Here is a 27,497-nt window from a genome sequence, read left to right on the forward strand (position 1 = left end):
TCGATTATCCGAAGGTTTATATCGGACTTCGGATAATCGAGTCTGGACTGCAGTAGTAATATTTAGAATTAATTTCAACATTTTCTCTGTAGTTTGAACCGCACCTTATTGGTAATATTTAACCAGGTAAATACAAGAGAGCAAAGCCCAAAAAATAGCTTGAAAACAAGAGTGAGAGCTGAAGCTTACATACCTTTTTCTCGATGAAACTGGTCCATTGCTTAGAGGTGCAGTAGACTTGAAAGTCTTGGAAGAAAATAGGTCCAGATGACGTAGCCGGAAGATCGGGAGTGCTGGTCGCTAGACCTAGCGATGTGCGAGATTTGTCCAGCAGTGCTTTCAGCACCGGAATCAAAAATGAATACTGTTCCGAGTTGCCAACCTCGATTGCACTACTGATGGCGTGATTCATACTGTACAGCAGAAAGGCTATTTCTGCCGGTTCCTGATTGATACGGTTCTGCAACAGTCCATGAAGCTTTGCAGTGGCCATTGCGACAATGTCCGAGTTGTGGTTGTGCGAACACTTTAGCAGCAGTCCCAAACACAGGTGGGACATTTCCGACCAATCATCCGAACTGCTCTGCTGGAAAACCATCAGAATATCCAGCAGAGAGAGCACTCCATCAAGCAACTTTGTCGAACACTTTTTCAGAGCATCTTCGTTTGGATCAAGCACTACCAAATCGTACGCCAAACGCAGCAACTGAGCGGCATTCTGCTGATGAGTTACAACTAACTGTGCGTTATCTCCCAAATCAATCAGTGCGGCTTGCACTCCCATTTCCAGAATGCGCAACCTAAGAGTTAAATGTGAGCAGTACAACTCATTGTTCAGTGCTATCAGATTTATGCACGCCATCACTTGTCCCCGCTCTTTCCACGAATCGTTCGTATTTTCAACTCCACGCCACAGAATGGTAAACAGAATATTAGACACTAAATACACTAGATATTCTTCATCGTTCTCATCGACACTCTTCAAATTGGGCCCACCAGCACCCGCTGCCGATGCTGTACTATCTAGATCGTCCGCACTTCTGGTTGACTGTGTGTCATCTTTCACGGAGGACACCGCCAGCGATTCTTCCATCGAAATGTTTTCCTCACTGCTGCTTGAAATTGATAGCGAACTCTTCTTCCTTCCCGACACTTCTTCGAAACTCAAAGTCAACGATTCGAACGCGTCTTGCATACCCGAAGTCTTCTGTCTAAGAACCGAATACACCGAAGTTATGGACGAAGTAATATTGTCAACCACCGCTTCCTGAGCTCTGTCGGCAAGCTCTTTAAATTCACTCTCAATCACCGAAGCTGCTTCCGTCATAAACGAGTTGGCTGATTTCGGAGTTTCCTGTGCCTTCAGCTCCATTGTTTCATCGTCAAACACGATCAAATCATTTGGACCCCCACCGATTGACGATTCACTTTCATGCTTGACTATATCCTCAATGTTTGTGAGGATGTTTCCCTTCTCCTTTTCCTTATCCGACAAGGACCTGTTCTCGACAGGCTTTTTGATGAGCAAACGAGCGATCGATTCCTGCCAGCCCACCTGTTTGGCAATCATTTGAGGTGCTTTCGGTTTGGTGAACGTGCTCGTCATAAGTCTCTTGGCGATTTCCAGCTTGAGCGATAAATTCGCCAAGTTTGCATGGTAGATTAAGCACAGCGCCCCAGCGTATCCCATTTCCGTATCCAGGCAGAGATTGAGATCCAACAGACCCAGGATAACATCCGGCTCCAAGTCGAACGGAATCATGAACGAAAACAACCCCGGGTATAGCGTACTACACTCGATGGAACCCTCATACAGACGTAACGCTGCTTTGTGCTTGCTGGAAATGCGTTTCGTGTTCAACATCCCTCCGATGAACTTAAGCAACCTCGTGTGCACCTCATTTCCAAAGTGACGATCCATAAACAATGTGTACAGCGCTTCAGCCATGTGTGGTTCGTACATCAGGAGAAATATTTGATCTTTCACGTGCTTACTCTCAATCAGGGTTGTAAGCATTTCTAAGATTTCCACCACAACCGGTTCAACCTTGATGGTGGTCAGAAAGGTAAGTAGAGCTGAAATCTCTTTGATGTTGACCTCCTTCTGGATGTAATAGCGCAAGATACGAAGCAGTGAATCACGCACCATTTTTGCATCCTGGGCTGGCAGAGTGCACGTGCCAGCGAAAAACTCTTGAATGGTATCGAGCAAGAATTGAGTTCCGAAATGCTTACGAAAGTACTTCCGGTCTTCTTTGATTATAGTGCTGATGTACTGAATGTGTCCAATAACAATCTGGAACTGAGCTCGAGCCCAAATGCGAAAGTTAAACACCAAGTCTTTGTAAAGAATGTGCAGAAGTTCCATGTGCGCAGAAGGCATCTCGTTTTGAACGGATTCTATCAACAGCTGAACAGCCATAAGTACGTTGACGTCGAACAACGATTCGCTGCACTGCTGAAGTAGCTGACTAATGATGGGGATTCCATCGTTTTTGAGGATACTTTCCTTGTTCAGTTCGTTGCCGTAAATGAAGTTCCGCACCAAGCAAATAAAACAAGCAATGGGGTTTTGAATTACTTTGGATTCCGTTAGCGAATGCGTTTGCAGCATTTCCCAATCGTCAAAGTGTTCCTCTCTGGTTGGTGAAGCCAACGGCGTAAGCGGGATGAGCTCGTCTGAAGTATGCACGTCCGACGACGGTATTTGGCTAATATTGTCCAAGATTGGCAGCAGCGCACTCATCCCTCCAACCCCGTTGATTGCGTTTTGAATTGAAACTATGCCCGATGAGCTGGCTACGACATGTCCATTGTACTGGTTTCCAGGGGCCAGATCCAAACACAATCCATCGAAACATGCTCTGGGCGAAAAACAGAACACAAACTTCGAGGCCATGTCGAAGGATTCAATCATGTCCGTTGCCAAAACGTTGGCAATACTTGGACCAGCTTCGAAAACGCTCTTCAAGTTGATGTTCGTTTCGGCCAGCAGAACACACCCAAGCTGACCCTTGAGGCAGATGGCCTCACCAAACACCAGGTCCTGCATCCCGATTGGGTACGACTTCACGCTGGGATCCAACGAAGTGGTGCTCGATTGTCGCGCGGGTAGCGTAAAGTAACTGGGAACCTGCGAAACTATCCCCGGCAGGAACGTTTTCTCCATCAGGTTGGGAAACAGGCCTCCCTTTGGCTTTTCCTCTCGTTCCGCCGGCGGTGAGCTTGTCTCGGGCGTGGTATTCATCCGAGCCGTGTTGGACTGATGGGACGTGTGGGCTGCCTTGCGCACGTTGTTGTACGGAGCTCCGATAGCGCAATAGTGGAAAACCTAGAACGTGCAGTCGTTAGTAGTTGCTGAACAAAATGTTGTGAATCTTTGTTACCTCGGCAAATGCAGGAAATTTCATCGTCGAACCCAGCTTCTGGACAGAATCGATGTACACGTTGATTTGATGGTATGAAAAGAGCCGCTTCGGTGGCACCACACTCACGGTTATCGAGTGCCAGCGACCATCGAGCAGGTGCGTTGATTGGGCGGTCGCTGTGAAAAACTCCTTCTTCGTGATGACACTGACCACAAAGTTTCCGTTTTTCTGTATGAAAAATTCGTACCCCGTTCCGTAGTTCGTGGTCAAACTGAAGAGATGACGTCGGTAGTTTTGCAAATTTATCTCCTCCTCTGCACTTTCAAAATGCTCGAAATCTTTGTCTAGGCGTATCCATGAATGAAAGACAAACCCGTGTGCCGTGTCCCATTTTCGAATCTCGGGAATGGTGATCCCATTGGTATTGTTCTGAATGTCCAAGTATTCCTTTGGGGTAACTCCAAGGGAAAGGCGGTGTTGAGAAACTTTCAACATAACTTCGATCAGGTGTTTCCTGTATTCGAAATTGACTTCGAGACGCAAAAGCTTCAGCAAACTCTTCAGTTCTATGGGATGAATACTGTGCTTGGCGAGTTCTTCAATCAGTTTCAGCAGGTTTATTGTACACTTTGCAGACAATTTGTTGTGATCTACCAGACAACTTTCCACAATGCGTTTTATGATGCGTTGTTCGCTAATGGAATGTTTGCTAAAAAAAAAATACAATTTTAATATTAATCTACACAAAGAGGTTCTTGAACACAAACCTTTGCAAATTAGTCGTGCATTTCTTTAGCAGCACATCACTGATGTAGTTTTGCTCCGGCTCGGCCATCGTGGGTATCCACTCGATCAGCTTGCTCACAATTTGAGCGTTCAAGTTGCGATTGCTGCCTCCATCGAACGCAAAGTACAAACAATCACATATCAAATTTTGCGACGGTCGTCCAAACAGTTTCAGCCCATCAAACAGAATGTTGATGTTGTTTGTGTGAATAAAATTGTAGTGAATTTTCTCCGAGCTACTGCACAGTTTGTGGATGCTCCTGACCAACGACGAACCCAGAGGTTGATGATCAATGTTCCACGTCTAGAATTGCACAAAAAAGTGACTATTACAAATTAAACAATCAAGCTAAGGTGCTTACCTTAACGCGGTCCGGTATTTGCACCAAAGTTGTCAAAAACTTGGCCTCAAACATGGCATTGCACAGCACTTGTTTGTTCACGTAATCGGGAAGAAAGTGTTCGATCGTGTCGATGATCGCGGTGAGCGAATTTATATCAACGTAATTGTCATCGCGCTGGGAGAGTTCAAAGTTCTCCGCCGGTGTAGCCTTCTGTAGAAAGTGGTCCGCTTCGAGCAGAGTCTGCACGGCACCCATGAAGAGTTGAAAAATGGTAAGCAAATCGATTTGGCGCTGGAAGTGGAAAGGGTATTGTTTGTACCGAGTCATCAGTTACTTAATCAAAGAAGCATCTAATTACCTGTTCAGGACTAGACTTTTGTAGTATTATTGCCATCAAGGTCAAGCACTGGAGAACCAGCTGACGAAGGCCGCTGTCGCTCTCCCATTTTGAAATGATATCCATCACAATGTTAACGGTAGCAGGGCTTATGGCACGTAATCCATTGTGCTGCGTTTACGAAAAAAATAAGATATTGTTTGTCAACTGTTACACAGAAGAAAAAAATGCTGACAAGCAAAAAGCCATTCTTTCCATTTTTGTATTACCGAGAACCATTTTACAACATATAACAGAGGAAAGAATGACTTACGTTAGTAACATTCAGCAAGCTCTAACTAATTTAAAAGCATTAAAACAAAACATTCAAGTGTGATAAACAACTCACCACAGTCTTTGCTCCGTCACCAGTTGAATTGTTTAAGTGATATGAATTAATATTTTGCTTGGGTACGCGTACTAAAGCAACCTACGATACATGATGATAGGATACATGATGTTAAGCATTAGAAAAGCGATTTTTTTTTGTAAGTTGTTTATTTATTAATAATTTCGAGAAAAATTAGAATCCTGCGCTCCAATTAATCGCCGCAGAAAGATATCGTCGCAATGCAAAAGTATAGATGAGAGAGTGGAGTAGGCTTAGAAAAAATCAAACTGAAGTTGTCTGTCAATTTAAGAAAATCCTGATAATGCGCTCTGTACAGGTAATAGAATTAGTAGAACTCCAAAATCCAACAATTTTTCTAAAGTATTTTTTGTAGAAATGGCGACGACGGCCACGACTTCGTCCGGAATGACTGGGAAGACGACGTTGGCTGGACAATTCGCGTGTGGACGAAGCAGTTGTTGAAGCGACGGAGTTGTCGGTGCGGAAATGCGACGGCTACCCCGGGACCTGCTGTGGGCACAATGTCGTTTCCAAGTCATGTGTAGAGTCAAGTGTCGAGGATGTCGGAACCCGCATCGGGTCAACGGCAGGAAGGTGAGTTGGAGGGCATAACTATTTTTTCAAGAAGTTCTTTAAAACATCTCATTTTTCCAGGTCCGCCTCCACATTCTGGAGCTGCAGAAGAGATCAACCTGCACAACGCAATGGCCAGCGAGGCACTCTCCATAGCTACGACCACCGTACTGGCGTTCTAATCCACCAGCGACGTAACCCGTTAGTTGGTTCCGGCCCGGGAGGTGGCCAAAATTTACACTTCCATACAAAACAAAAAAAATACAAATTCAATGTGATTTGAACTGCAACAATTTTTTAAACGAAATAGAAGAAAAAACTAACTATAGTTTATTACTTTTAACCGCGTGCGTGGATAATTCTATTAGAAAAAGTCAAGTGTCTCATTTCGAGCTGAGATTCGAGCATCTCGCTTATACAATTTGTTCAGTCCGCCTCACGGACCGAAGTTCAAATTCTGTCTGCGCCGTCTGCGCAGAACAGTCTTCACATAATTGAGTCTATGGTCCAGCCGCGCGCGTCGTGTTTGCGCGTCGTTGTGAGCTGTCAAACACGACAACGTTGCACGCGCCAATCGTGTCCATCGCTTACGATCGTACGTCCGTCGTTTGCGCGCGCATGCTAGCAATCGCAAACGGAGCTGGTCGCGTGCGCATGGAGTCAGCGCTCGTGATCGGTGCGCATCATCTATAAAGTTTTTCTGGAGCATTATTCCATACCGGCGAAGCAGTACAGTACAAACCTGGAAGCAAGTCATTCCAGTGGTAGCAGTAGTTAGCAGCAGTAGCAGCCTCCGTCATCACGCATCCAGCCGGAATCGGCCTGCGCCTCCGCCGATAGCAGCTCGCGGAGAAGGACACGCCGTTCGTGGCCGAACGCGGCGAAGTCCTGGTCATCTTGGCGACCACGGACAAGAGCGCGGTTCCACCAGTTCCGGTCAACAAGGCGACCGTGGACGAAAGGAACAAGAGTGTACAGTGTAAATAGCCACCAAAGAGAAAAACCGTGATTAAAGATGGAGTGATTTGAACGCAAAGTGTTTCCGTTTTCCGCCCGCCGAGCCTGCCGTCCACGAGTTTGCCCCTGATTCTGCCGCACAAGTCGGCCCAACGCTCAAACCGGAGCGTCTACCCCTGAAGATTGAGTGAGTATCTTGCCCCTGTCGCACCCCCACCTTTGAAGAGGAAGTCATTGGGACTTCCTTCTGGCCAAAACCGTCAACAGGCAGGAGGCCCCTGGTGATAGGGGTTTCTTCCTGCAGGGAGACGTCCAGTTCCGCTTGGGGAACTGGGCTGTTCACCCGGCCAGCCTCTTGGAAATACAGTCCACCTTGGCGTCTACCTTGGAACCGGGATCCACCGCATCGGATCCCTCAGACCCAACATTATTTGGTCCTTCAAATCCGGATCATTTGGTCTGCAACCGGAAAACCTCCATTCCGGTAGGGTTGTAAGTCCTCTCAACGGTAGGCAGAGCGGGTCAGTGCGGAAACGGAACACGGAAAAGTGATTTTGGTGGAAAACAAACAAAGTGAAAATTGAAAACACGATCTTGGAAAAGTGGAACAAAGTGAACGCTCTCAGCAAAGTGGACAAACACAAACGTTAGTGGGTTTGGGTTTGGGTTCGTCAAGTGGGAAGGGCTTGGGAACCGTCAGTGGGGTTGGGTTTGGGGTTAGTACAACACAAACACATACACACAACACATACACACAACACAAAACACACAAACAAAGACAACAGTGAAGTGCAACAGTGAGCTAAAAGTGCAACCATGGGTCCAAAGAAAACTCGAAAGCCGGAAGAAGAAGCCATGGAGTTGGAGTTCCTTATCTACATGCGCCTCCAAGCCGAAGGCAAAGTGGCAAGGATGAAGGAGGAGATTGCACCGGCCGAAGGCGACGCACCCGCGTTGACTTTGGCGAAAGTTCGCATGATGATGAAGAAGTTGGAAAAAGTCTACGAGGAGTTCCAAGACCTTCATCAGCAGATCATGGCGAAGACAGCAGTAGCAGATCGCAAGCAACACAACGAGTTCAACATGCAGTTCGACGCACTTCACGATGAAACTGCAACAGCTCTCGAAACCTGGCTCGAGATGCTGTCCGTTCCAGAGCAACCAGCAGGAGCTGTGAACCGGCAACCGCTGGTCGTCCAACAGTCGCTCCCACGTGCGATTCCCAAGTTTGACGGCAGCTACGCACAGTGGGAGAAGTTCAAGGTAATGTTTCGAGATGTTGTAGACAAGACCAACGAGCCCGACCGTATCAAGCTATACCACCTGGAGAACGCGTTGATCGGAAACGCTGCCGGCAAGATAGACGCCAAAACTATCAGCGACGGCAACTACGGTCGAGCTTGGGAGATTCTCACCGAACAGTACGAGAACAAACGTCGTAGGGTCTATCTCCACATCGGCGGACTGTTGGACATCAAGAAGCTACCCAAGGAGAGCTACGTCGGACTTCAAGGATTGGTCGAGAGTGTCGACAGCAACGTGGAAAACCTCAAGTTCCTCGGCCAAAAGATCGACGGTCTGTCGGAGCAGATCGCGGTGTACCTCATCGCTCAAGCTCTCGACGACACCACGAAGAAGCTTTGGGAATCAACCGTGAAGAAAGGCGAGCTACCAACCTACGAAGCAACAATCAACTTCCTGAAGGAGCGCGTCTCTGTGCTCGAGAGATGCGAGAGCTCGGCTCAAGAGGAGTCGGCCAAGATCCAGTTCAAGCAAGCACCACCGAAGGCGTACAAGCAAGGACATCCCAAGGCCAACGCAGCGACGACTACTACGCAACCAGACATCCGGTGTGACTTCTGCCAGCGGAGTCACCCATCCTTCAAGTGCCCGGAGTACACAGCCCTCTCGGTAAGTCAACGGTTCAACCTGGTGAAAGAGAGGAACGTCTGTTTCAACTGCTTGAGGAGTGGTCACCCAGTCAAAAGGTGTCCGTCTACCAAGTTGTGCGCCAAATGTCAGCGGAAGCACCACACTTCGCTGCATTCCGGCGAAGGCGCCCAGGGCACGAAGTCGTCAACCGTAGCAGAACCAGCGAAGAAGCCGGAATCGCCGTCTGTTCCAGCACACCTTCGTCAACGCTCGGCTCTGGAGGAGTCGAAGCAGCCGCCGCCGGTGACATCGGCGCATTCCAGCGCATCACATCGGCCGTCAACCCAAGTTCTGCTTCTCACCGCTCTCGTCGACGTGTTGGGCAGTGATCAGCGGCCGCAGGCATGCCGTGCGCTGCTCGACTGTGGCTCACAAGTAAGTTTCATTTCAAGCTCCCTTGCATCCGCCCTTGATTTGCCCATTGAAGAAGTGAGTGTTCCCATCTCGGGTATTGGTAGTGTGCGATCTACAGTCAAGCAACGGGGTTCAGTTAACGTTCGTTCAAGATGCAGTGACTTCTCGTTCACTGTTAATTGTCTAATCTCTCCCAAGATCACAAGCCACATTCCTTCTGCCTCGTTTGACATCAGTTCGTGGGATCTTCCCCCTGGAATTCTACTCGCAGATCCCTGTTTCAACAAACCTGACAAGATCGACATGTTAATTGGTATGGATTGGTTCTATGACTTGATGAAGCCCGCTTTCATGAAACTCTCCGATGAGGGTCCTAGCCTCCAAGATTCAAAGCTTGGATGGTTAGTTGGTGGTAAAGTTCAAACGTCCCCTCTTCACGCCGGTTTTGCTCTTCAAGCTCTCAACGCAGTCTCGGAACCTTTCGATCAAATTTTGCAGAAGTTTTGGGAAGTCGAAAGCGTCTCGCCCGAGTTCTGTCCTACCTCCGAAGATGAAAAATGTGAATCCCAATTCTTGGCTACGCATTATCGCAACGATGATGGTAGATATGTCGTTCAACTGCCACTTAGGGATGAGGTCTCTAAGCTGGTCAGCTCACGTTCGCTCGCGCTCCGCAGATTCTTCATGCTAGAATCGAAACTCTCTCGCTACCCTGATCTGAAATCTCAGTACGATCAGTTCATGGATGAATACGAGTCGCTTGGTCACTGCAGGGAAGTCAAAGAGTCTGATGACCCTCCAGATTTGGTAAAGTGGTATCTTCCTCACCACGCAGTTCTTCGCCCTTCAAACACGACGACAAAATGCAGAGTCGTCTTCGACGCATCCGCGAAAGTTTCGGGTAGTTCTCTTAACGATGTCATGATGGTAGGTCCAACAGTCCAGCGGGATTTGTTGTCGATTATTCTTTCGTTTCGCAAGCATCAGTACGTTCTCAGCGCCGACATTGCCAAAATGTACCGGCAAATCCTGGTCGATCCACGTCACACCCCTTTGCAGAGAATCTTCTGGCGGAAGTCTCCCTCCGCCCAGCTTCGTGTTCTGGAGTTGTCAACCGTGACGTATGGAACAGCCGCAGCACCATTTCTCGCCACCAGAGCACTTCTACAGCTGGCCCGCGACGAAAAGGACAGATTTCCACTCGCAGCAAAGGTCATCGAGAAAAATGTCTACGTCGATGATGCACTGTTTGGTTCGAACAGCCTGGATGAGGCTTTCGAAATGCAGTTTCAGTTAATTCAGCTTCTCAAGTCCGCAGGAATGGAACTTCACAAATGGTCTTCCAACGAAGAACTTCTCATGGTCACGATCCCTCTCGACAAGAGAGATTCCCTGGTGTCGTTAGGAGATTGTGGTATCAACGAAGTCATCAAAACGCTTGGTCTTATGTGGAATCCCCTCACCGATGAATTCGTTTTCGTGTCACAGTTACCCCTCGATTGTGACAATCCGACCAAACGTAAGGTCCTCTCAGCGATCGCCCGAGTGTACGATCCAATTGGTTTTATCGCCCCTGTCATTTTGATTGGTAAACTCCTCATGCAAGCTCTCTGGAAGTCGAAGCTCAAGTGGGATGAAAAACTTGATGAATACCTCACTCTTCGCTGGAAATCTTTCTTGTCATCATTGCCGATTCTTCACCAGATTCGAATCCCGCGGCAAATGATGCTGACCAACGCGGTCGGTTTTGAGTTACATGGTTTCGCTGATGCTTCAAAGGTCGCTTATGGAGCAAACGTCTACATTCGTTCGTTGTTCGCCGACGGTTCAGCCCAAATGAGATTGGTAACATCCAAGTCAAAGGTCGCTCCCATCAAAGAGGAGTCCATCCCTCGATTGGAGGGTCTCGCCGCACTTCTTCTGGCCCGGTTGATGCGAAAGGTTCTCGATGCGATCGGAGATCATCACTTTTCGTCCATCGTCTGTTGGTCGGACAGCCAAGTTGTGTTGGCATGGTTAAAGAAGCCCCTGGACAGATTGCAGATGTGGGTCCGCAATCGCATCGCAGAAATTCTCTCGTGTAATTTCGTTTGGCAGTACATCCCGTCGTCTCTGAACCCGGCAGACATTGTCTCACGCGGACAGTCCGCGGAAGAACTGGTCAGGAATCCCGTCTGGTGGAATGGTTCCGCGCCGTTTCGAACTGTCATCTATAGTGTCGAAGTTCCACCGGAACTACCGGATTCCGAAATTCCCGAGTTGAAACCCGAAGTTGTCGTCAGCACAGTCATGGTCTACGAAGAATTCCCTCTTCTTACAAAGTTTGAATCGTTTCGCAAAACCCAACGAGTGGTCGGTTATGTTCTTCGCTTCATTTCGAACTGCCGCAAGCCCAATGAGGGTCGAGTTCGCACTCGCTATCTCACAATCCGTGAGCTGCGAGTAGCCTTGCTGAAAATCGTGGAGGCGATTCAAGCCCACGAGTTTTCCCGAGAAATCGAAAGCATTCAGTCGGATGAACCTAATCATCGTCTGAACAGCTTGAAACCGTTTCTGGACGGTGATCTTCTAAGAGTCGGTGGACGTATCCGCCATTCCAAACTTCCTTATGGTACAAAGCATCAGTTGATCCTTCCCAACAAAAATCCTGTGGTTCGTTCGTTGATCGAGGCCGTCCACCGTGAAAATCTTCACGTTGGACCATCGGCTGTCATCACCATACTGAGACAGCAGTTCTGGTTACTGAATGCTAAGTCGACCGTAAGGAACGTTTTGCGTAGTTGTGTCCAATGTTTCAAGACTAATCCCTCAACTATTGGTCAACAAATGGGTGATTTGCCTTCTTACCGTGTCGATACTGCCCCTGCGTTCCAGAAGGTCGGAGTCGATTTCGCAGGTCCGATTATGATCAAGCAGAGTGCTAGGCGCGCCGTCCCGGTCAAAGGTTATATTTGCGTTTTCGTTTGTATGGTCACAAAAGCTATTCACCTTGAGGCAGTTGAAGATCTTTCCACTGAGGCGTTTCTGGGTGCATTTCAGCGGTTCGTTTCCCGCCGTGGAATTCCCGAGCATGTTTTCAGCGACAACGGCACAAATTTCGTTGGCGCCAAGTCTGAATTGCACGAACTCTACCTGTTGTTTCAAGCTCGCTTCGCTCAGGACAAGATTTTTGATTATTGCCACACCAAGGAGATCACGTGGACAACGATTCCTCCCCATGCGCCTCATTTCGGAGGGTTGTGGGAGGCTGGTGTTAAAAGTGTCAAATCGGTCCTCAAGAAAGTATATCAATCCGCTTCTATGACTATCGCAGAATTCTCCACCCTCTTGTGTCAGATCGAAGCTCTTCTCAATTCAAGGCCCTTGTTCGCTCACTCGTCTGACCCACAAGATTTCGAAGTTTTGACCCCCGGTCATTTTCTGATTAACCGTCCGTTAATCGCCGTTCCCGAGCCGACATACGAGGACATCCCGTCAAACCGCTTGTCTCGCTGGCAACGTATCCAGCAGCTCAGGGAGCATTTTTGGAAACGCTGGTCTCAGGAGTATGTCACCGAGTTGCAAGTCCGTGGGAAGTGGTTGAAGAAGTCGCCCAACGTTCGACCTGATACTATCGTCTTAATCAAAGATGATAACCTTCCCCCGCAGTGTTGGAAAATGGGACGCATCGTCAAGCTTTACCCCGGTGCTGACGGTTTGGTTAGAGTCGTAGATGTCAAAACGCAATCGGGAATTTTCAAGCGTCCAATTCACAAACTCGCTCCACTACCAATACTCGATAACCGCACTTCCGAAACGGCGGAAAGCACTTCTTCTCGGGGGGAGCATGTTCAGTCCGCCTCACGGACCGAAGTTCAAAATTCTGTCTGCGCCGTCTGCGCAGAACAGTCTTCACATAATTGAGTCTATGGTCCAGCCGCGCGCGTCGTGTTTGCGCGTCGTTGTGAGCTGTCAAACACGACAACGTTGCACGCGCCAATCGTGTCCATCGCTTACGATCGTACGTCCGTCGTTTGCGCGCGCATGCTAGCAATCGCAAACGGAGCTGGTCGCGTGCGCATGGAGTCAGCGCTCGTGATCGGTGCGCATCATCTTAAAAGTTTACTGGAGCATTATTCCATACCGTCGAAGCAGTACAGTACAAACCTGGAAGCAAGTCATTCCAGTGGTAGCAGAAGTTAGCAGCAGTAGCAGCCTCCGTCATCACGCAGCCAGCCGGAATCGGCCTGCGCCTCCGCCGATAGCAGCTCGCGGAGAAGGACACGCCGTTCGTGGCCGAACGCGGCGAAGTCCTGGTCATCTTGGCGACCACGGACAAGAGCGCGGTTCCACCAGTTCCGGTCAACAAGGCGACCGTGGACGAAAGGAACAAGAGTGTACAGTGTAAATAGCCACCAAAGAGAAAAACCGTGATTAAAGATGGAGTGATTTGAACGCAAAGTGTTTCCGTTTTCCGCCCGCCGAGCCTACCGTCCACGAGTTTGCCCCTGATTCTGCCGCGCAAGTCGGCCCAACGCTCAAACCGGAGCGTCTACCCCTGAAGATTGAGTGAGTATCTTGCCCCTGTCGCACCCCCACCTTTGAAGAGGAAGTCATTGGGACTTCCTTCTGGCCAAAACCGTCAACAGGCAGGAGGCCCCTGGTGATAGGGGTTTCTTCCTGCAGGGAGACGTTCAGTTCCGCTTGGGGAACTGGGCTGTTCACCCGGCCAGCCTCTTGGAAATACAGTCCACCTTGGCGTCTACCTTGGAACCGGGATCCACCAGCATCGGATCCCTCAGACCCAACACAATTTGTAATGGCCTTGAGAATATTTTTTTTATAGGTTTGGCTCGCATTTTTAATTTTTCAAAATTCTCTGGCTGGCTGAAGATTACGAAGAATTCAACTACCTACACCAAAGAACTTAACAGAAAGCTTATAAGCTATTATCTATAGATTAACTTTGATTCCTGAACCAACCCAGTTGAAGATCGCAAAAGACGGATTTTCTCCAGCAGCTAATACGTCGTGAAGGACCAGGACATCGCGCAGATCAACCGGATGTGACCCATTTAACGAAGTGCAATTACCTTCTTCACGCAGAAATCTTAATTCTGGGAAAAGGCACCATGTCAAACCACACAAATTCGAATTAATAGAATATAAATAAGAGCAAGTAGTACAATTTAAAATAGTATTTATATTTTCCGTAAAAATCACTTGCTGCCTGCAATAAACCCATTCAAAACGCAAAATGATACATTTGAGCTGAAAATTTTGAGGTGAGCTGACAGCCATAGATCGCGAAAATCAACAAGATTGCTACGATGAATTCAAAAAACTATTGCGCTCGTATCTTTGAGACCCCTACAAGAAAATCACCAAAACTGATATTTTCTCAATACGCGCAATACTTATACAACCCCATAGTGTGAGATAGATAGGCAAATATTTAATGCAGGAAGGATTCTGGTACAACGTAGCATCAGGAAAAATAACCGAAATAAGTTTTCAAAGCGTTGTTAAAGAATCAAACGATCCCTCAAGAGATGCATTTATCAATGATCAACATTTCAAAAGTCAATGTGGTAGTAAGAATTGAGCTTCAGACAGAAATATAATTTAGTCAATTTCTAGCCATAAAATAACAGCTAGAATGTTCTTTATTAACAATATTGCATCTTTAAATTTATACTAAGAAAGAATGATTCCATAGAAGTTATTTTTTCAAGCCAAAAGTTTATTCTGTCGATTGGAACAGATTTAGGGAACCCAATTCTAAAAGACCATGACGAAAAATCCAATTGAAAAACAATTTAAACACTATTTAAGTGTCCAAGATCTTGTACATTTGTTAACAATATTAATAACTCGATGCATATCTGCTCTCTTGTACTATGCCTCTGGGATTCTGGGATAGTACAACAGGAATCACAGGAACAAATCAGGAAAGTGTATTGAATCAATTAGACCTGATGTAAATGTGTCCTCCCACCACCAAAAAAAAGAAACAAAAGCCAAACAATCCTACCTGTGAACCAGCAATCACGGCCCCCAGTATGTGAAAGAGCTCTTTGCCCACATCGGGATGTTTGCAAATGCCCTTCGCCTGGAAGCAATCGTAGATGAATGGCACGATCTCGGGATGCAGGGGCGAGATTTTGTAGCCCAATTTGGCGTAGTTGGCCACATCCCCCCGGAGGAAGTTCCTCCAGGTTAAGTATGGGTCGTACAGTGCTTGCAGGAAGTAGTTGCAGCATTTTATGAACCGCTGGTGCTCGCAGCTTAGCGATGGTTGATGGTTTAGCTGAAACGGGGATAGAGTTAGTGACTTTGAATGTTGTGGAACACCATGCGCCTCCGCTGTTTTTTTTTTTGGTTAAAGCAGTTCAATGGAGACGCATGATGTTTTATTATGAATAACTTTTTCGGCTCAGTGTTTACCTTATCTATTATAGAATTGATTAGGGCTACGCAATTGGATATGTAGCTAGATTTTATGATCGTTGTAATATTGTCAAAGTGACGACAGATTATTGTCAAGCATTGCACTAGTAGTTGTATTTCCAGTACTGTTTCTTCCTCCTTTTCTTCTTCTCCACTGAAATCCTGTAACAAAAATCTCAAATTTAGTTTAATCATAAACTCAGCTAATGACACATATTGTAAAACGATAGAAAATTCCCTTAGGCATTTCGCAGAGCATCAACACTAATGACTCACGCGAGTATTTTCTCTCGTCTTCTTATCAAGTGTATACGTTCTATGTTTACCCCGAGATTTTTTTTCTCACTTTTTCTCCTCAGCCCTTCCACTTTCATTACGCAATCGTCGTCCCTCCAGGATGAAAATTTCAGCATAGCTTGTCTACCTCCTAGTTACGTACCTTTTCAAATTTATCTCTTGCGATTATCAAAAATTTCTCTATCGCGGGCAGCAACTCATCCGGAAGTCGGCTCAGGTGGGGCCCCGAATCCGGAGGGATGCGTGCCCAGTGCGGAACATTTTCGTAATCCAACGAGAGCTGTTCGTTCCAGATGCTGACGAAGCCCTGGATGAATTGGCGGAAGAAGATCTCCTCATTCTGTGTGGGAAAAGTCCAAACATAACCAGAATCATTCGATATCCATTAGCAAACATTGCAAAACATAAATCGATTTGCACCATTAGTCTTGAAAAAGTGACACATCAGAAGTAAAAAATTGCAACAACAATTTTTTCACTCCACAAACAGGAGAAAAACTCACCTTTGTAGTGTATTGCACCCATAAATTGTAGATATCCTTCTTGGAATCCATCCTCGACAGCGTTTAGATGCAAACAGCGACCGAAAAAACACTCATTTTCTATGTTTTACTAATTTTTTCACAAATTTTCACCTCCCCGAAACCTAATCTGCACAGTATCTGGCTATGTTGTTATTATTCCTCACCACTTTCCTGCCTACGTTGTATGTATGAAGTGATGTGATGATACAATCGCTCCTCCGCCGACAAATGAATGAATGAAACTCCACTGGTAGTTGTGTGTCGAAACGTCAGTTGTGTTTATGAATCGACCCAGGTGGAATAGCTATCCCGGTTTTTGACCATTGAAGAAATTTATTTGGTTTTAAAAAGTTACAACCAACTGAAATATAAAGTTGTTTTTTTTCTAAAATTGATTCATTGCTAAAAATGCATACATATTTGAATCCATATTCATCAAATTCAGTGAAATGAAAGAAACCATCAGAAAGTAATTATTATTTAATAGGAATTCAAATAGGATGCAAGATGTTTAATTTTACATGCGAGTTTATGCTAAAATAGCAAACTAAAACATTGGATATTTGAAGTTTTTTTAAGCTTGTTAAGTCCGAAATAAATTTCGTTACTTTTAATAAATCAATAAACAGATATATTGTCATTCAAAAATAAGGGTTTTGCCATTCCGCTGCGAAACTGTCAACTTTTCCTGTCCTTCTGGAGAAACGAAACGGCCTACTTTTCCCTACCAAAAATAACAGAATGGAAAATCACAGTCCTACTTTTCAGCACTGAAATGGGTGCTGAAAAATTGAACTTTTCAACACTTGTATCGAAAAGTATAATTTTTCAATATTTTTTGGTTTGAACGGTATAATTATTAACACATGGATGATTGACATAAAATATCATTCAAAAAGCGTTTTTTTATGAATTGCAAAAAAATGTTGTATAAGCAACTTGTTGCAAAACATGTTTTTTCAACACTCGTCATATTTATCCAACTCGGTAAACCTTGTTGGATAAATTTACGACTCATGCTGTAAAAACTTCTTATGGCAACTTGTTGCATAAACTACTATTATAGAAGAAATTTTTGAACAAACATCAAATATTTACGCACACACACAAAAAAATATTACTGTAATAACAAAAGTAACTTACTTTTGATTTAAAAAGTTGCCAAAATTTGCTGAAGGGAAAGTTTTTTTCTTGTTTAAAAAATGAAAACTTTTACTGCTGCAGTTTTTGAAAATCTCCTTACTAACTGATTTAAAAGTCTTAATTTTTAATACGACTGTATAATTTCTTTCATTTCGACGTTCTCGTGCAACCGTGTACGCCTAAGTTCCAAATGTAAACAAACATTTTAGTGGGTCCAGTTGTGCCTGGTGAGTCCAGAACGCGAATCAAAGCAGACCGCGGCAGCAGCCAGGACTCGGGTGCGGACACCTTCGTAAGCCAAACAGCAGCAGCGAAACGCCGGCGAAGGAGGGTGGTGCTTTGGTGGTGCTTGCGCGGGACGAGGTCGAGGGTTCGAAAAGGCCATGTCTGCAGCTTCCTGCAGGACCTGCGCTGTTTCACGACCGGAATGGGTTAGAGGGAAGCTTGGGTGTTTTGTGATTGATTTTGTTTGTTTTTGTATGATGGGAGGTAGGAATGTGGATTCGAACCGGTTGTATTCGGTGATGGTGACCCGGGGATGGTGGTTGAAGGTCGATTCCCGCGAGGACTGGGACGAGATCATCGAGGAGATGGCGCTGCCGACGCGTTGCGTGAACAAGGAGATTGCGTTGAAGAAGAATAACATCCGATTTTTGGACAAGTACGAGAAAGGATCCGACGAAGAGGAGGACGGCAAGAAGCGGCATAATCGGAGGTGGTCAGCGCGGATGTTGCACTCGATGTCGGCGGTTCACAATACCGGTGAGTATTGAGAATGTGTGCAGTGGCTAGCCAACTTCCCTTACTTTCTATCTCTTTTAGCAACTTCCCGCCCACAAACGCTCACATCGCGACGCTGGGGCTGGGGACAGCGAGCATAAAAAATCTGTGTCATTGTGGAAGGAGGATGAAGTGCTCGAAATCGAATTCCGTTCCGAGGGCCTCATCAACCCCATGTTCCGGATGCGCTTCCAGGTTCTGGAACTCCCTGTTCAGGCACTTCACTTCTCAGCCGGGAAACGTCGACCACCCTTCCCGAATCAATAGCCAACTTCTCCAAACCTGTCCTGACGAAGGCCGGCAATGGACCATCCTGTTCGCTACTTTGCTGTCGCGCGTCGAAACGTCCATCCGGAACCGTCCAGCTTGTGGTTTTCGGAAGTTACCGTTAACGTACCGTAATAATCGGTACAGCTTGGACTCGGATGTTAGCCAGAAGCGTTAAATACAATAACAACATGTTTTTTTTTAACTTATTGTTTAAAACTTTTAAAAATAAATATAAAATAAAGCACTTTTTTCTGAAATTAACACTGTATTATTAAATGTTGTTTATTCTTGCCATAAAAGGTTTCTTTTCCAATTAAAAGTAAAACACTTTTACCGATACAACGATTTTGTTCCATAAATGCATGGTAGTATCAAAAACTTTTCAACTTTTAAATTAAAAAGTTTGAACTTTCTACGAATATTCACCAACGCGAACTTTTAATCCAACGAACGATCTTTTTAAATTTAGAGTAATTTTTCTTTGTGTGCACTTGATGACAGGATGCATGGGATTTTCTGATTGGATTGAAATGAAATAATATTTGAACACCCCTAGTCAAACATCAATCTATCCCTTTTTGAAAGTAGCTAGTCACCACCAGAGCTCACTACGGTATATACTAGGCCAGTAAAATAAAGCAAGAATTATAAATGAACAAATAAAATGCTTTTTCGTAAAAATGCACAACATTTTATTGACAAAAAAGGCTGAAAAGTATACCAACATTTATGCACATTTTGTTGGAAATTCAATTGTACACAGGGCCGTGCACAGGATTTTTGAAAGGGGAGGGTTTTCTCGAATGGGGCGCATGGGGTGCTTGTTTAGATTGCGGAAGGGCGCTAACAGTCAATCTTTAAACGCGTTAATTCGGAGTTTGAGCGAATTTGAGATTTTTACGCAAATGAGAGTTTTGGCGTAAATCGGAAGAGGGATGGGCCGTTCACTTGTGGAGCGTAAAACGGGGTTTTAGTGAAGAAGTGTAGCAGTAATTGCTCAAAACAAGTTTTCATAAGTTTTCTTTTTTTAATATTAAGAGTAGTTCTCTAAGATTTCGCAATTTTTTTCACGATTTTTAACTTTTCATTTTTTTGATTTGGATGAAACTTTGCCACTCACCATGCATTCTCTATGTCAAAAGAAGCAATTTTGCATCATTCGTTTTTCTATACAAATGTCCATACAATTCTGGGGGCTGGTCATATTAAATTTATATGCAAATGAATGAATTTCTATATCTTGACAAGGGATTTTCTGATCGATTTGGTGTCTTGGGTAAAGCAAAAAATCCGATTTTTTATGTTTTAGGGGACTAAAAAAGACATCTTCGGAGCTTTAGTGATGGTGCAAAATCTGGTTTAGGAGATATGATTTTTTTGAAGAAAAAAAAAACGAAAAAGTTGAAAAAAATTATTGAAGCAATTTTGTTAACAAAATGTACCGTTTTCAGGTTAAAGTTAATTTTAGGACTGCATTTTCAATTTATTTTGGTTTCTTTTCATTTTAAAATAATACTTCTGGAATTTAAAGTACCCTAAAAAATATTTTTGAAGAGCCAAGAAAATTTTGTACAATTTTCTCTCTGAAACTTTCAAATCGAGCAATTTGTTTCTGAGATACACAATCTCAAAGAAATCAAATCGATGAACTTGATTTTTTTTAACCCTTTGCTGCCCAAATTATTTCGATTTTTTTAATTTTTCCCTTGTCATTTTGAGCAACTTTTGTTCTACGAAAAACTTTACTTCTCTTGTTTTATGTTGTTTTTGTTTCATTTTTAGTTTTTATATTTGCATTTATCTTGTTTAGTTGATATTTGTTTTTGGTAGTATTTGGCCTATTCTAGCACCTAATTTGTCATGTTTTTTACAGCCAATTTTTCATTATTTTTTTTTACTCTAGAACAAATTATTATCATTTAAATTGTTAAAAAATGCTTAGATGTATAGTCTGAGACAATAGAAAAATAGTACAGAAAATATTAGTGAAAAACACAGCCAAGAAAAACAACCATTTTTTAAAACATTGGTAAAGTCACATAAAACAAGTCACACGTTCAACCCTAAAAATTTTCCAAATTTTAAGAGTTCTTCTTTCCAATGCTTTTTAAAGGTCGAAAATTGGTTAAAAAATTGATTTTTGGCGAATTATTAGATCGATCCCCGTCTAGAGGTGGGGTTGGGTTGTAGCTGGATAAACTGAAAGTGTTCAACTGATTATAACTCGGAAACTTTTGGTCCGATTTTCAATCGACTTTTCTTTGCATTCTCTATGTCAAAAGAAGCAATTTTGCATCATTTGTTTTTCCATACAAGTCTCCATACAATTTTGAGGGCTGGAATGGGTATGTAAACGTGTGAAATTTTGTACCTTTGGACGGAATTTTCTGAAAATCTGAAAAATTAGATAAGAAACTTCATTTTTGGGTCAAACATTTGTAACAGACTTTTTAGTATAAAAAATGAAAAAAGATAATTTTGAATATATTTATATCGATTCCTTGACTTTCCGAAGAAACGTCCTAAAAAATCGAAAAAAGTAACAAAGTTGCTACAGGAAACAAAGATATATTTCGATTTACCCCAGAAAATGTTCCGAAAAGGCACCTCTCTCATAAACAAAATTTAAAAAGTGATAAAATAATTAACATATTAAAAAAATACTATCAACGCCTGAAAAGCACCATAGAAATGATGAAAATATTTTGAAAATCAGATTTCACAGAAAGTTTCACAACACGTAAAAAAAATCAAAAAAAAGTTAGCTTAAGCAACATAAAAATGATAAAAAGTTGCGCCTTGTGATGAAATAAAAGTGTTAAATAAAACAATTTGACTACCTTCTTATATATATAAAAAATTTCGATGGTTTTGTTCGAACGCGAATCAGTTCAATACGGAGCGTCGGATCGAGGTGCTCTTTGTTGCGTTGGGTTCGTATAAGCCCAAGGAAGGTTCTTACGTCAAAAAGTTACAACTTTGGCCACTCTGGAACCGATTCCGGAAAATCTGTAGATTGTATGGGAAAAGTTACGTTAAATCAAATATTGATAAAGGAGGCTGATTAAGCAAAAAAGTTCAAAACGTCAACAAACGAAAATAGGCAGAACGAAGTTTGTCGGGTAAGGCTTGTTTTGAAAATAAAATTTCACTAGAGGTGCCCTCATGACAAAATAAAAAAAATGAAAAAAGTAGAGCAACATAAAAAAAGATCAAAGATATTTTGAAAATAGAATTTTACCAGCGGCGTTTTGTTGAAATAAAAACAAAATAAAATTATTTTACTATCCTCGCTCCTCAAGCTATAAAGACTGTTCAAAATTAGTCAAACAAAGTTTGCCAACCGGCGCAAAAAATTGTTGTAGCTAGAACGCTAAACAGAATTTTTATTTTTTTTTATGTTACCGTACGCCAAACTTTGTTTGGCTCTTAATAGACAGTCTTTATGTTGCTAGAGGGGCGTCGATAGTCAAACTTTTTTTTTGTTGAATGTTTTAATTTTGTCATAATTGCGTTTCCAGTAAAATCTTATTTTTAAAATATTTTTATCATTTTTAAGCTGCTTTGGGCACCGATTATTCAACTTTTTTATTCAATATTTTTACCAATTTTTTTCCCCACTCATGAGGGCGCCTCCAGTAAAACTTACATATTGATAATTTACATAAAAATGTTTACGTCATAGGGGCGCCCCCATTCCATTTTCCATATCGAGAATTTGCATGATTTTTTTAAGTCGTAGGGGCGCCTCAAATCAAATTTTTCAAATCGAGAATTTGCATGATTTTTTTTAGTCATAAGGGCACCTCCAGTCAAATTTTCATAACAAAATTAGTATGATTTTTTTAAAGTCGTAGTGGCGCCTTTCATATTGAGATTTTCATAAAAATATTTAAGTCATAGGGGCGCCTTCAGTCAATTTTCATAATAAGAAATTGTATGATTTTTTTAAAGTCGTAGGGACGCATCCATTAAATTTTTCATAGCGAAAATTTTCATGATTTTTTAAGTCGTAGGGGCGCTTCCTGTCAAATTTTTAATATTGAAAATTTGTTTTAAAAAAATTAAGTCGTAGGGGCGCCACCAGTTAAATTTTCATAATAAGAATTTGTATGATTTTTTAAGTCATAAGGGCGCCTCAATCCAAGTTGCCATATCAAGAATATGCCTTTTAAGTCGTAGGGGCGTCTTCAGTCATATTTTTACATTGAATATTCTCAAAGTCATAAAGGGCGCCTCAATCCAAGTTGCCATATCGAGAATATGCCTTTAAAGTCGTAGGGGCGTCTTCAGTCATATTTTTACCTTGAGAATATGTATTTAAAAAAATAATTCCTAGCGGCGCTTCCAGTCATCCAGAATTATCCAGAATTTGCATGATTTTTTTAAGCCGTAGGGGCACCTCCAGTCAAATTTTTAATGTTGAGAATTTTTTTAAAAAAAATAGATCGTAGTGGCGCCTCCAGTTAAATTTTCATATTGAGAATTTTCATAAAAAGGTTTCATTCATAATCATTGGTCAAATTTTCATAATAAGAATTTGTATGATTTTTTTTAAGTCATAAAAGCGCCTCCATTCTTTTTTTCCATGTCGAAAATTGGCCTGATTTTTTTTAGTCGTTAGGGCGTCTGCAGTCAAAAATTAATATTGAGAATTTGTATTGGAAAAAATAAATCGTAGTGGCGCCTCCAGTTAAATTTTCATAATTTTCATAAAAAAATTTTAGTCGCCTCCAGTAAAATTTTCATAAGAAAATTTGTATGATTTTTTAAGTCATAAGAGCGCCTCCAGTCAAATTTTCATTCTAAAATTTGTATGTTTTTTTAAGTCGTAGGGGCGCCTCCAGTCAAATTTTTATATTGCATATTCGTATTGATAAAAATTAAGTCTTAGGGGCGCCTCCAGTTAAATTTTCATAATGTTCAAGAAAATGTTTTACTTATAGGGGCTCCTCCAGTCAAATTTTTCATATCGAGAATTTGCATGATTTTTTTAAGTCATAAGGGCGCATCCAGTCAAATTTTCATAACAAAATTTGTATGATTTTTTTAAAGTCGTAGGGGCGCCCCCAGTCAAATTTTTATATTGCATATTCGTATTAAACAAAAATAAGTCTTAGGGGCGCCTCCAGTCAAATTTTCATAATTTTTATAAAAATGTTTTAGTCATTAGGGCGCCTCCATTAAATTTTTCATGTCGAGAATTTGCATGATTTTTTTTAAGATGTAGGGATGCCTCCAGTCAATTTTTTATATTGCATATTCGCATTGAAAAAAAATAAGTCTTAGGGGCGCGTTCAGTTAAATTTTCATAATTTTCATAAAAATCTGGTAGTCATAGGGGCGCCTCTAGTCAAATTATTCATATCGAGAATTTGCAGAATTTTTTTAAGTCATAAGGGCGCCTCCAGTCAAATTTTCATAACAAAATTTGTATGATTTTTTTAAAGTCGTAGGGGCGCCTCCATTAAATTTTTCATATCGAGAATTTGCATGATTTTTTTAAGTCGTAGGGGCGCCTCCAGTCAAATTTTTATATGGCATATTCGTATTGAAAAAAAAAAATAAGTCTTAGGGGCGCGTCCAGATAAATTTTCATAATTATCATAAAAATGTTTTAGTCATTAGGGCGCCTCCAGTCAACTTTTTCATATCTAGAATTTGCATGATTTTCAAAGGCATAAGGGCGCCTCCAGTCAAATTTTCATAACAAAATTTGTATGATTTTTTTTAAAGTCGTAGGGGCGCCTCCATTCAATTTTTCATATCGAGAATTTGCATGATTTTTTTAAGTCGTAGGGGCGCCTCCAGTCAAATTTTTATATTGCATATTCGTATTGAAAAAAATTAAGTCTTAGGGGCGCGTCCAGTTAAATTTTCATAATTTTCATAAAAATCTGGTAGTCATAGGGGCGCCTCCAGTCAAATTTTTCATATCGAGAATTTGCATGATTTTTTTTAAGTTATAAGGGCGCCTCCAGTCAAATTTTCATAACAAAATTTGTATGATTTTTTTAAAGTCGTAGGGGCGCCTCCATTCAATTTTTCATATCGAGAATTTGCATGATTTTTTTAAGTCGTAGGGGCGCCTCCAGTCAAATTTTTATATTGCATATTCGTATTGAAAAAAATTAAGTCTTAGGGGCGCGTCCAGTTAAATTTTCATAATTTTCATAAAAATGTTTTAGTCATTAGGGCGCCTCCAGTCAAATTTTTCATATCGAGAATTTGCATGATTTTTTTAAGTCATAAGGGCGCCTCCAGTCAAATTTTCATAACAAAATTTGTATGATTTTTTAAAGTCGTAGGGGCGCCTCCATTCAATTTTTCATATCGAGAATTTGCATGATTTTTTTAAGTCGTAGGGGCGCCTCCAGTCATTTTTTTATAATGCATATTCGTATTGAAAAAAAAATAAGTCTTAGGGGCGCGTCCAGTTAAATTTTCATAATTTTCATAAAAATCTGGTAGTCATAGGGGCGCCTCCAGTCAACTTTTTCATATCGAGAATTTGCATGATTTTTTTAAGTTATAAGGGCGCCTCCAGTCAAATTTTCATAACAAAATTTGTATGATTTTTTTAAAGTCGTAGGGGTGCCTCCATTCAATTTTTCATATCGAGAATTTGCATGATTTTTTTAAGTCTTAGGGGCGCCTCCAGTCAAATTTTTATATTGCATATTCGTATTGAAAAAAATTAAGTCTTAGGGGCGCGTCCAGTTAAATTTTCATAATTTTCATAAAAATGTTTTAGTCATTAGGGCGCCTCCAGTCAAATTTTTCATATCGATTTGAAAAAAGAAAAAAAATCTCTTTGGCACTTTAGAAACATAGCTAAAAAAAATCGGCCCTTCGGGCCGAGGGGCGCATGGGGTGTAACTAACTTAATTTGCCATGGGGGGGGGTTAAACCCCTAAACCCCCCCCCCTTGTACACGGCCCTGCTTGTACAGCAAGATAAGCGTTGTGCAGCCATTCGGAATTGTATACCCACAGGCAACTTGGTCACAAGTCACACATGTTTAAAAAAACGTTTCTTAATCCACCATTAGGTGGTTGGTGCCTTCCTCATATTTACAAAGTAATAATGAAAATAAGTTTATGAAAAAATATATACCTGATACAGACTTTTCCAGAAAGTTTCGTTTCGTTTGGGACCCCAAAACGAATCGAATGAGGCTGACCCAGCCAAAATCGGTTCAGCCAGTTCTGAGAAAATCGTGTGGAAAAAAATCATGTCTACACACATCCCCACAGACATTTGTTCAGAATTTGATTCTGAGTCGATATGTATACGTGAAGGTATATCTAGAACTAGATCTAGAAGGTATATTTAAGAAGTTCAATTTTCGAGTGATTTTATGGCCTTGCCTCAGTGAGGTGAGGGAGGCAAAACAGTGTAGATATCAAAAACCCAGCAGCACTAGGGGGGATGTTTTGTATTAATGAATACGACAGGCTGATTTATAGTAAGTTGGAAGATTTGGAATCGAGCTTGGTACGGTGTTCCTGACGTCACAGCGTAAATCGTGCAAAACAGGAAGTATCTGAAATGTTGTATTAACGAGTAACAATAAGCATACCGTCATCTCGGGCAAACACATGGGGCGAATTGGGACAGCTGTTTTAGACTTGTTACTGCACAATATTTGGAGATTTTTGACTGGTTTCGAATAGAGCAAACACAGAACAACAAAAATAGTGCATCTTTTTCCAAATTTTATGCTTTTGCACCGGACTTAGTCCGTGCGTCCTAACCTAAGTTAATGTTATATACCAAGCATCGGCGCAGTCGTCGATGGTGCTGTTTTCAGCATCGTCAGCAAAGACGTCCGATCGGGGCAGCAGTGCCGTATTTGCGACACGCTGCAATTAGTTATTAAAAAGTGACGCGGCATTCGAGCAGGTTGTGCTCGGGTGTCAGTTGAATTTAGAATAAAATAAATTAAGTAATCTCCCGGGAGATTTTGAGTTTCATAATGTAGGAGATAATACTCCATCATAAGCGCAAGGCCTTACCGCTCGGCGGCGCACTTTTAAGTGCTCTAAAAACTACTGTCCATTGAGACTGCAGTCCCGTTACAGTTGACAGAAATCTTCGCTCTGTAAAAAGTGTAAGCTTGCCCTTGTTTAAGAATTTGAGAGGATTTTTCGATAGAAAAAGCTCCCAACAATAAAATTATCTAAGAATATTGAGTTGACCATTGTGACACGCCCTACAACGTGGTACAGACCCGTAATGCTATGCTATTTTTCGAGCCACTCTCGAAACAAGAAATTTATTTTAAAAATAGACCAAACAGGAACAACTCTGATTCACTTGAAAATTCAAAATATGGATTACAAATCGCATAATAAACCTTAATACCTGGTTCCAAAGCTCGAGAAAAATTGAAATATGGAAATTACTCCTTTCCTTGAGCTTGAGAGTTTAGGTGTTAATAGCACAAGTTCTTTTTTTTTTTTGAAACCTTACAAATCATACTATTTTTTTATTTTTGTTCAATTATGTCACAGTGATCTGTTTTGGTAAAAGGGGTTAGACATTTCTTTTTAGTTCTGCAATATGATTCAACACCGTTTAAAGCTTTCACATTTTATTAATCGTAATAGATCTTATTGTTTAATCTATACTTTTTCTTAAATTAGTAGCAATGACAAGGCAATACATATTTTGAAAATATACAATTCTGAGAATCTTTCCAATGTTCCATCATATGTTTGTTTTAGCATCTGTGTATCTGTTTAGCATTAACAAGTTATGATTTTGAGTTTCAATCAGGGAATAGCAGTATGATTCCAATAATAGTTTGTTTGTGTTAAAGTCGTTTTACATCTGCATGAATTCAGTTTTGTAGCTTATTTTTATGACAATAATTGCAATTTTCGTTTTCTTCAAATCGCTATTTACATAATCCTTTTCATTATACTCATTCTTTTGAAATCTGCACAAATTTGATGATAAACTCATTTGATAAAAATATCCCAGCTCGGTTACTAGCTAGCCCTAATC

General features: G+C 42.1%; 2 protein-coding genes across 3 annotated transcripts in view; one reads left to right on the forward strand and one right to left on the reverse strand.

The window, feature by feature from the left end:
* Positions 1-16,471, reverse strand: part of LOC120421594 (neurobeachin-like protein 1) — a 68,682-nt gene extending 52,211 nt beyond the window's left edge. Inside the window, exons 1-10 of one of the 2 annotated variants that reach the window (XM_039584824.2) lie at positions 16,272-16,471; positions 15,911-16,108; positions 15,469-15,633; positions 15,056-15,331; positions 5,224-5,304; positions 4,857-5,006; positions 4,517-4,789; positions 4,136-4,458; positions 3,387-4,077; positions 194-3,331 (exon numbers count right to left, since the gene is read on the reverse strand). In XM_039584824.2, the coding sequence (XP_039440758.1) occupies positions 194-3,331; positions 3,387-4,077; positions 4,136-4,458; positions 4,517-4,789; positions 4,857-5,006; positions 5,224-5,304; positions 15,056-15,331; positions 15,469-15,633; positions 15,911-16,108; positions 16,272-16,322 (5,346 nt within the window). In that variant the 5' untranslated portion in view covers positions 16,323-16,471. The remainder of the gene's footprint in view (positions 1-193; positions 3,332-3,386; positions 4,078-4,135; positions 4,459-4,516; positions 4,790-4,856; positions 5,007-5,223; positions 5,305-15,055; positions 15,332-15,468; positions 15,634-15,910; positions 16,109-16,271) is intronic. The other variant, XM_039584830.2, reaches the window with a different exon arrangement.
* A 1,212-nt stretch (positions 16,472-17,683) lies between these two features.
* On the forward strand, positions 17,684-18,962 carry LOC128093582 (uncharacterized). The gene is made up of 2 exons (XM_052710970.1): positions 17,684-18,197; positions 18,258-18,962. Exons 1-2 carry the CDS (start codon positions 17,819-17,821, stop codon positions 18,314-18,316), a joined length of 438 nt encoding a protein of 145 aa, XP_052566930.1. The 5' UTR covers positions 17,684-17,818; the 3' UTR covers positions 18,317-18,962.
* The last annotated feature ends 8,535 nt before the right edge of the window (positions 18,963-27,497 follow it).

The sequence above is a fragment of the Culex pipiens genome, chromosome 3 (genome assembly GCF_016801865.2).
Source record: "Culex pipiens pallens isolate TS chromosome 3, TS_CPP_V2, whole genome shotgun sequence".
Lineage (NCBI taxonomy): Eukaryota > Metazoa > Arthropoda > Insecta > Diptera > Culicidae > Culex > Culex pipiens.

What these genes read in the sequence shown, in the direction of transcription:
- LOC128093582 (XM_052710970.1), top strand. Translation starts at nt 17,819, where the DNA reads ATGTCTGCAGCTTCCTGCAGGACCTGCGCTGTTTCACGACCGGAATGG. An exon ending in GTCGGCGGTTCACAATACCG is followed by an intron (nt 18,198 to 18,257) that starts GTGAGTATTGAG and finishes TATCTCTTTTAG; the next exon opens with CAACTTCCCGCCCACAAACG.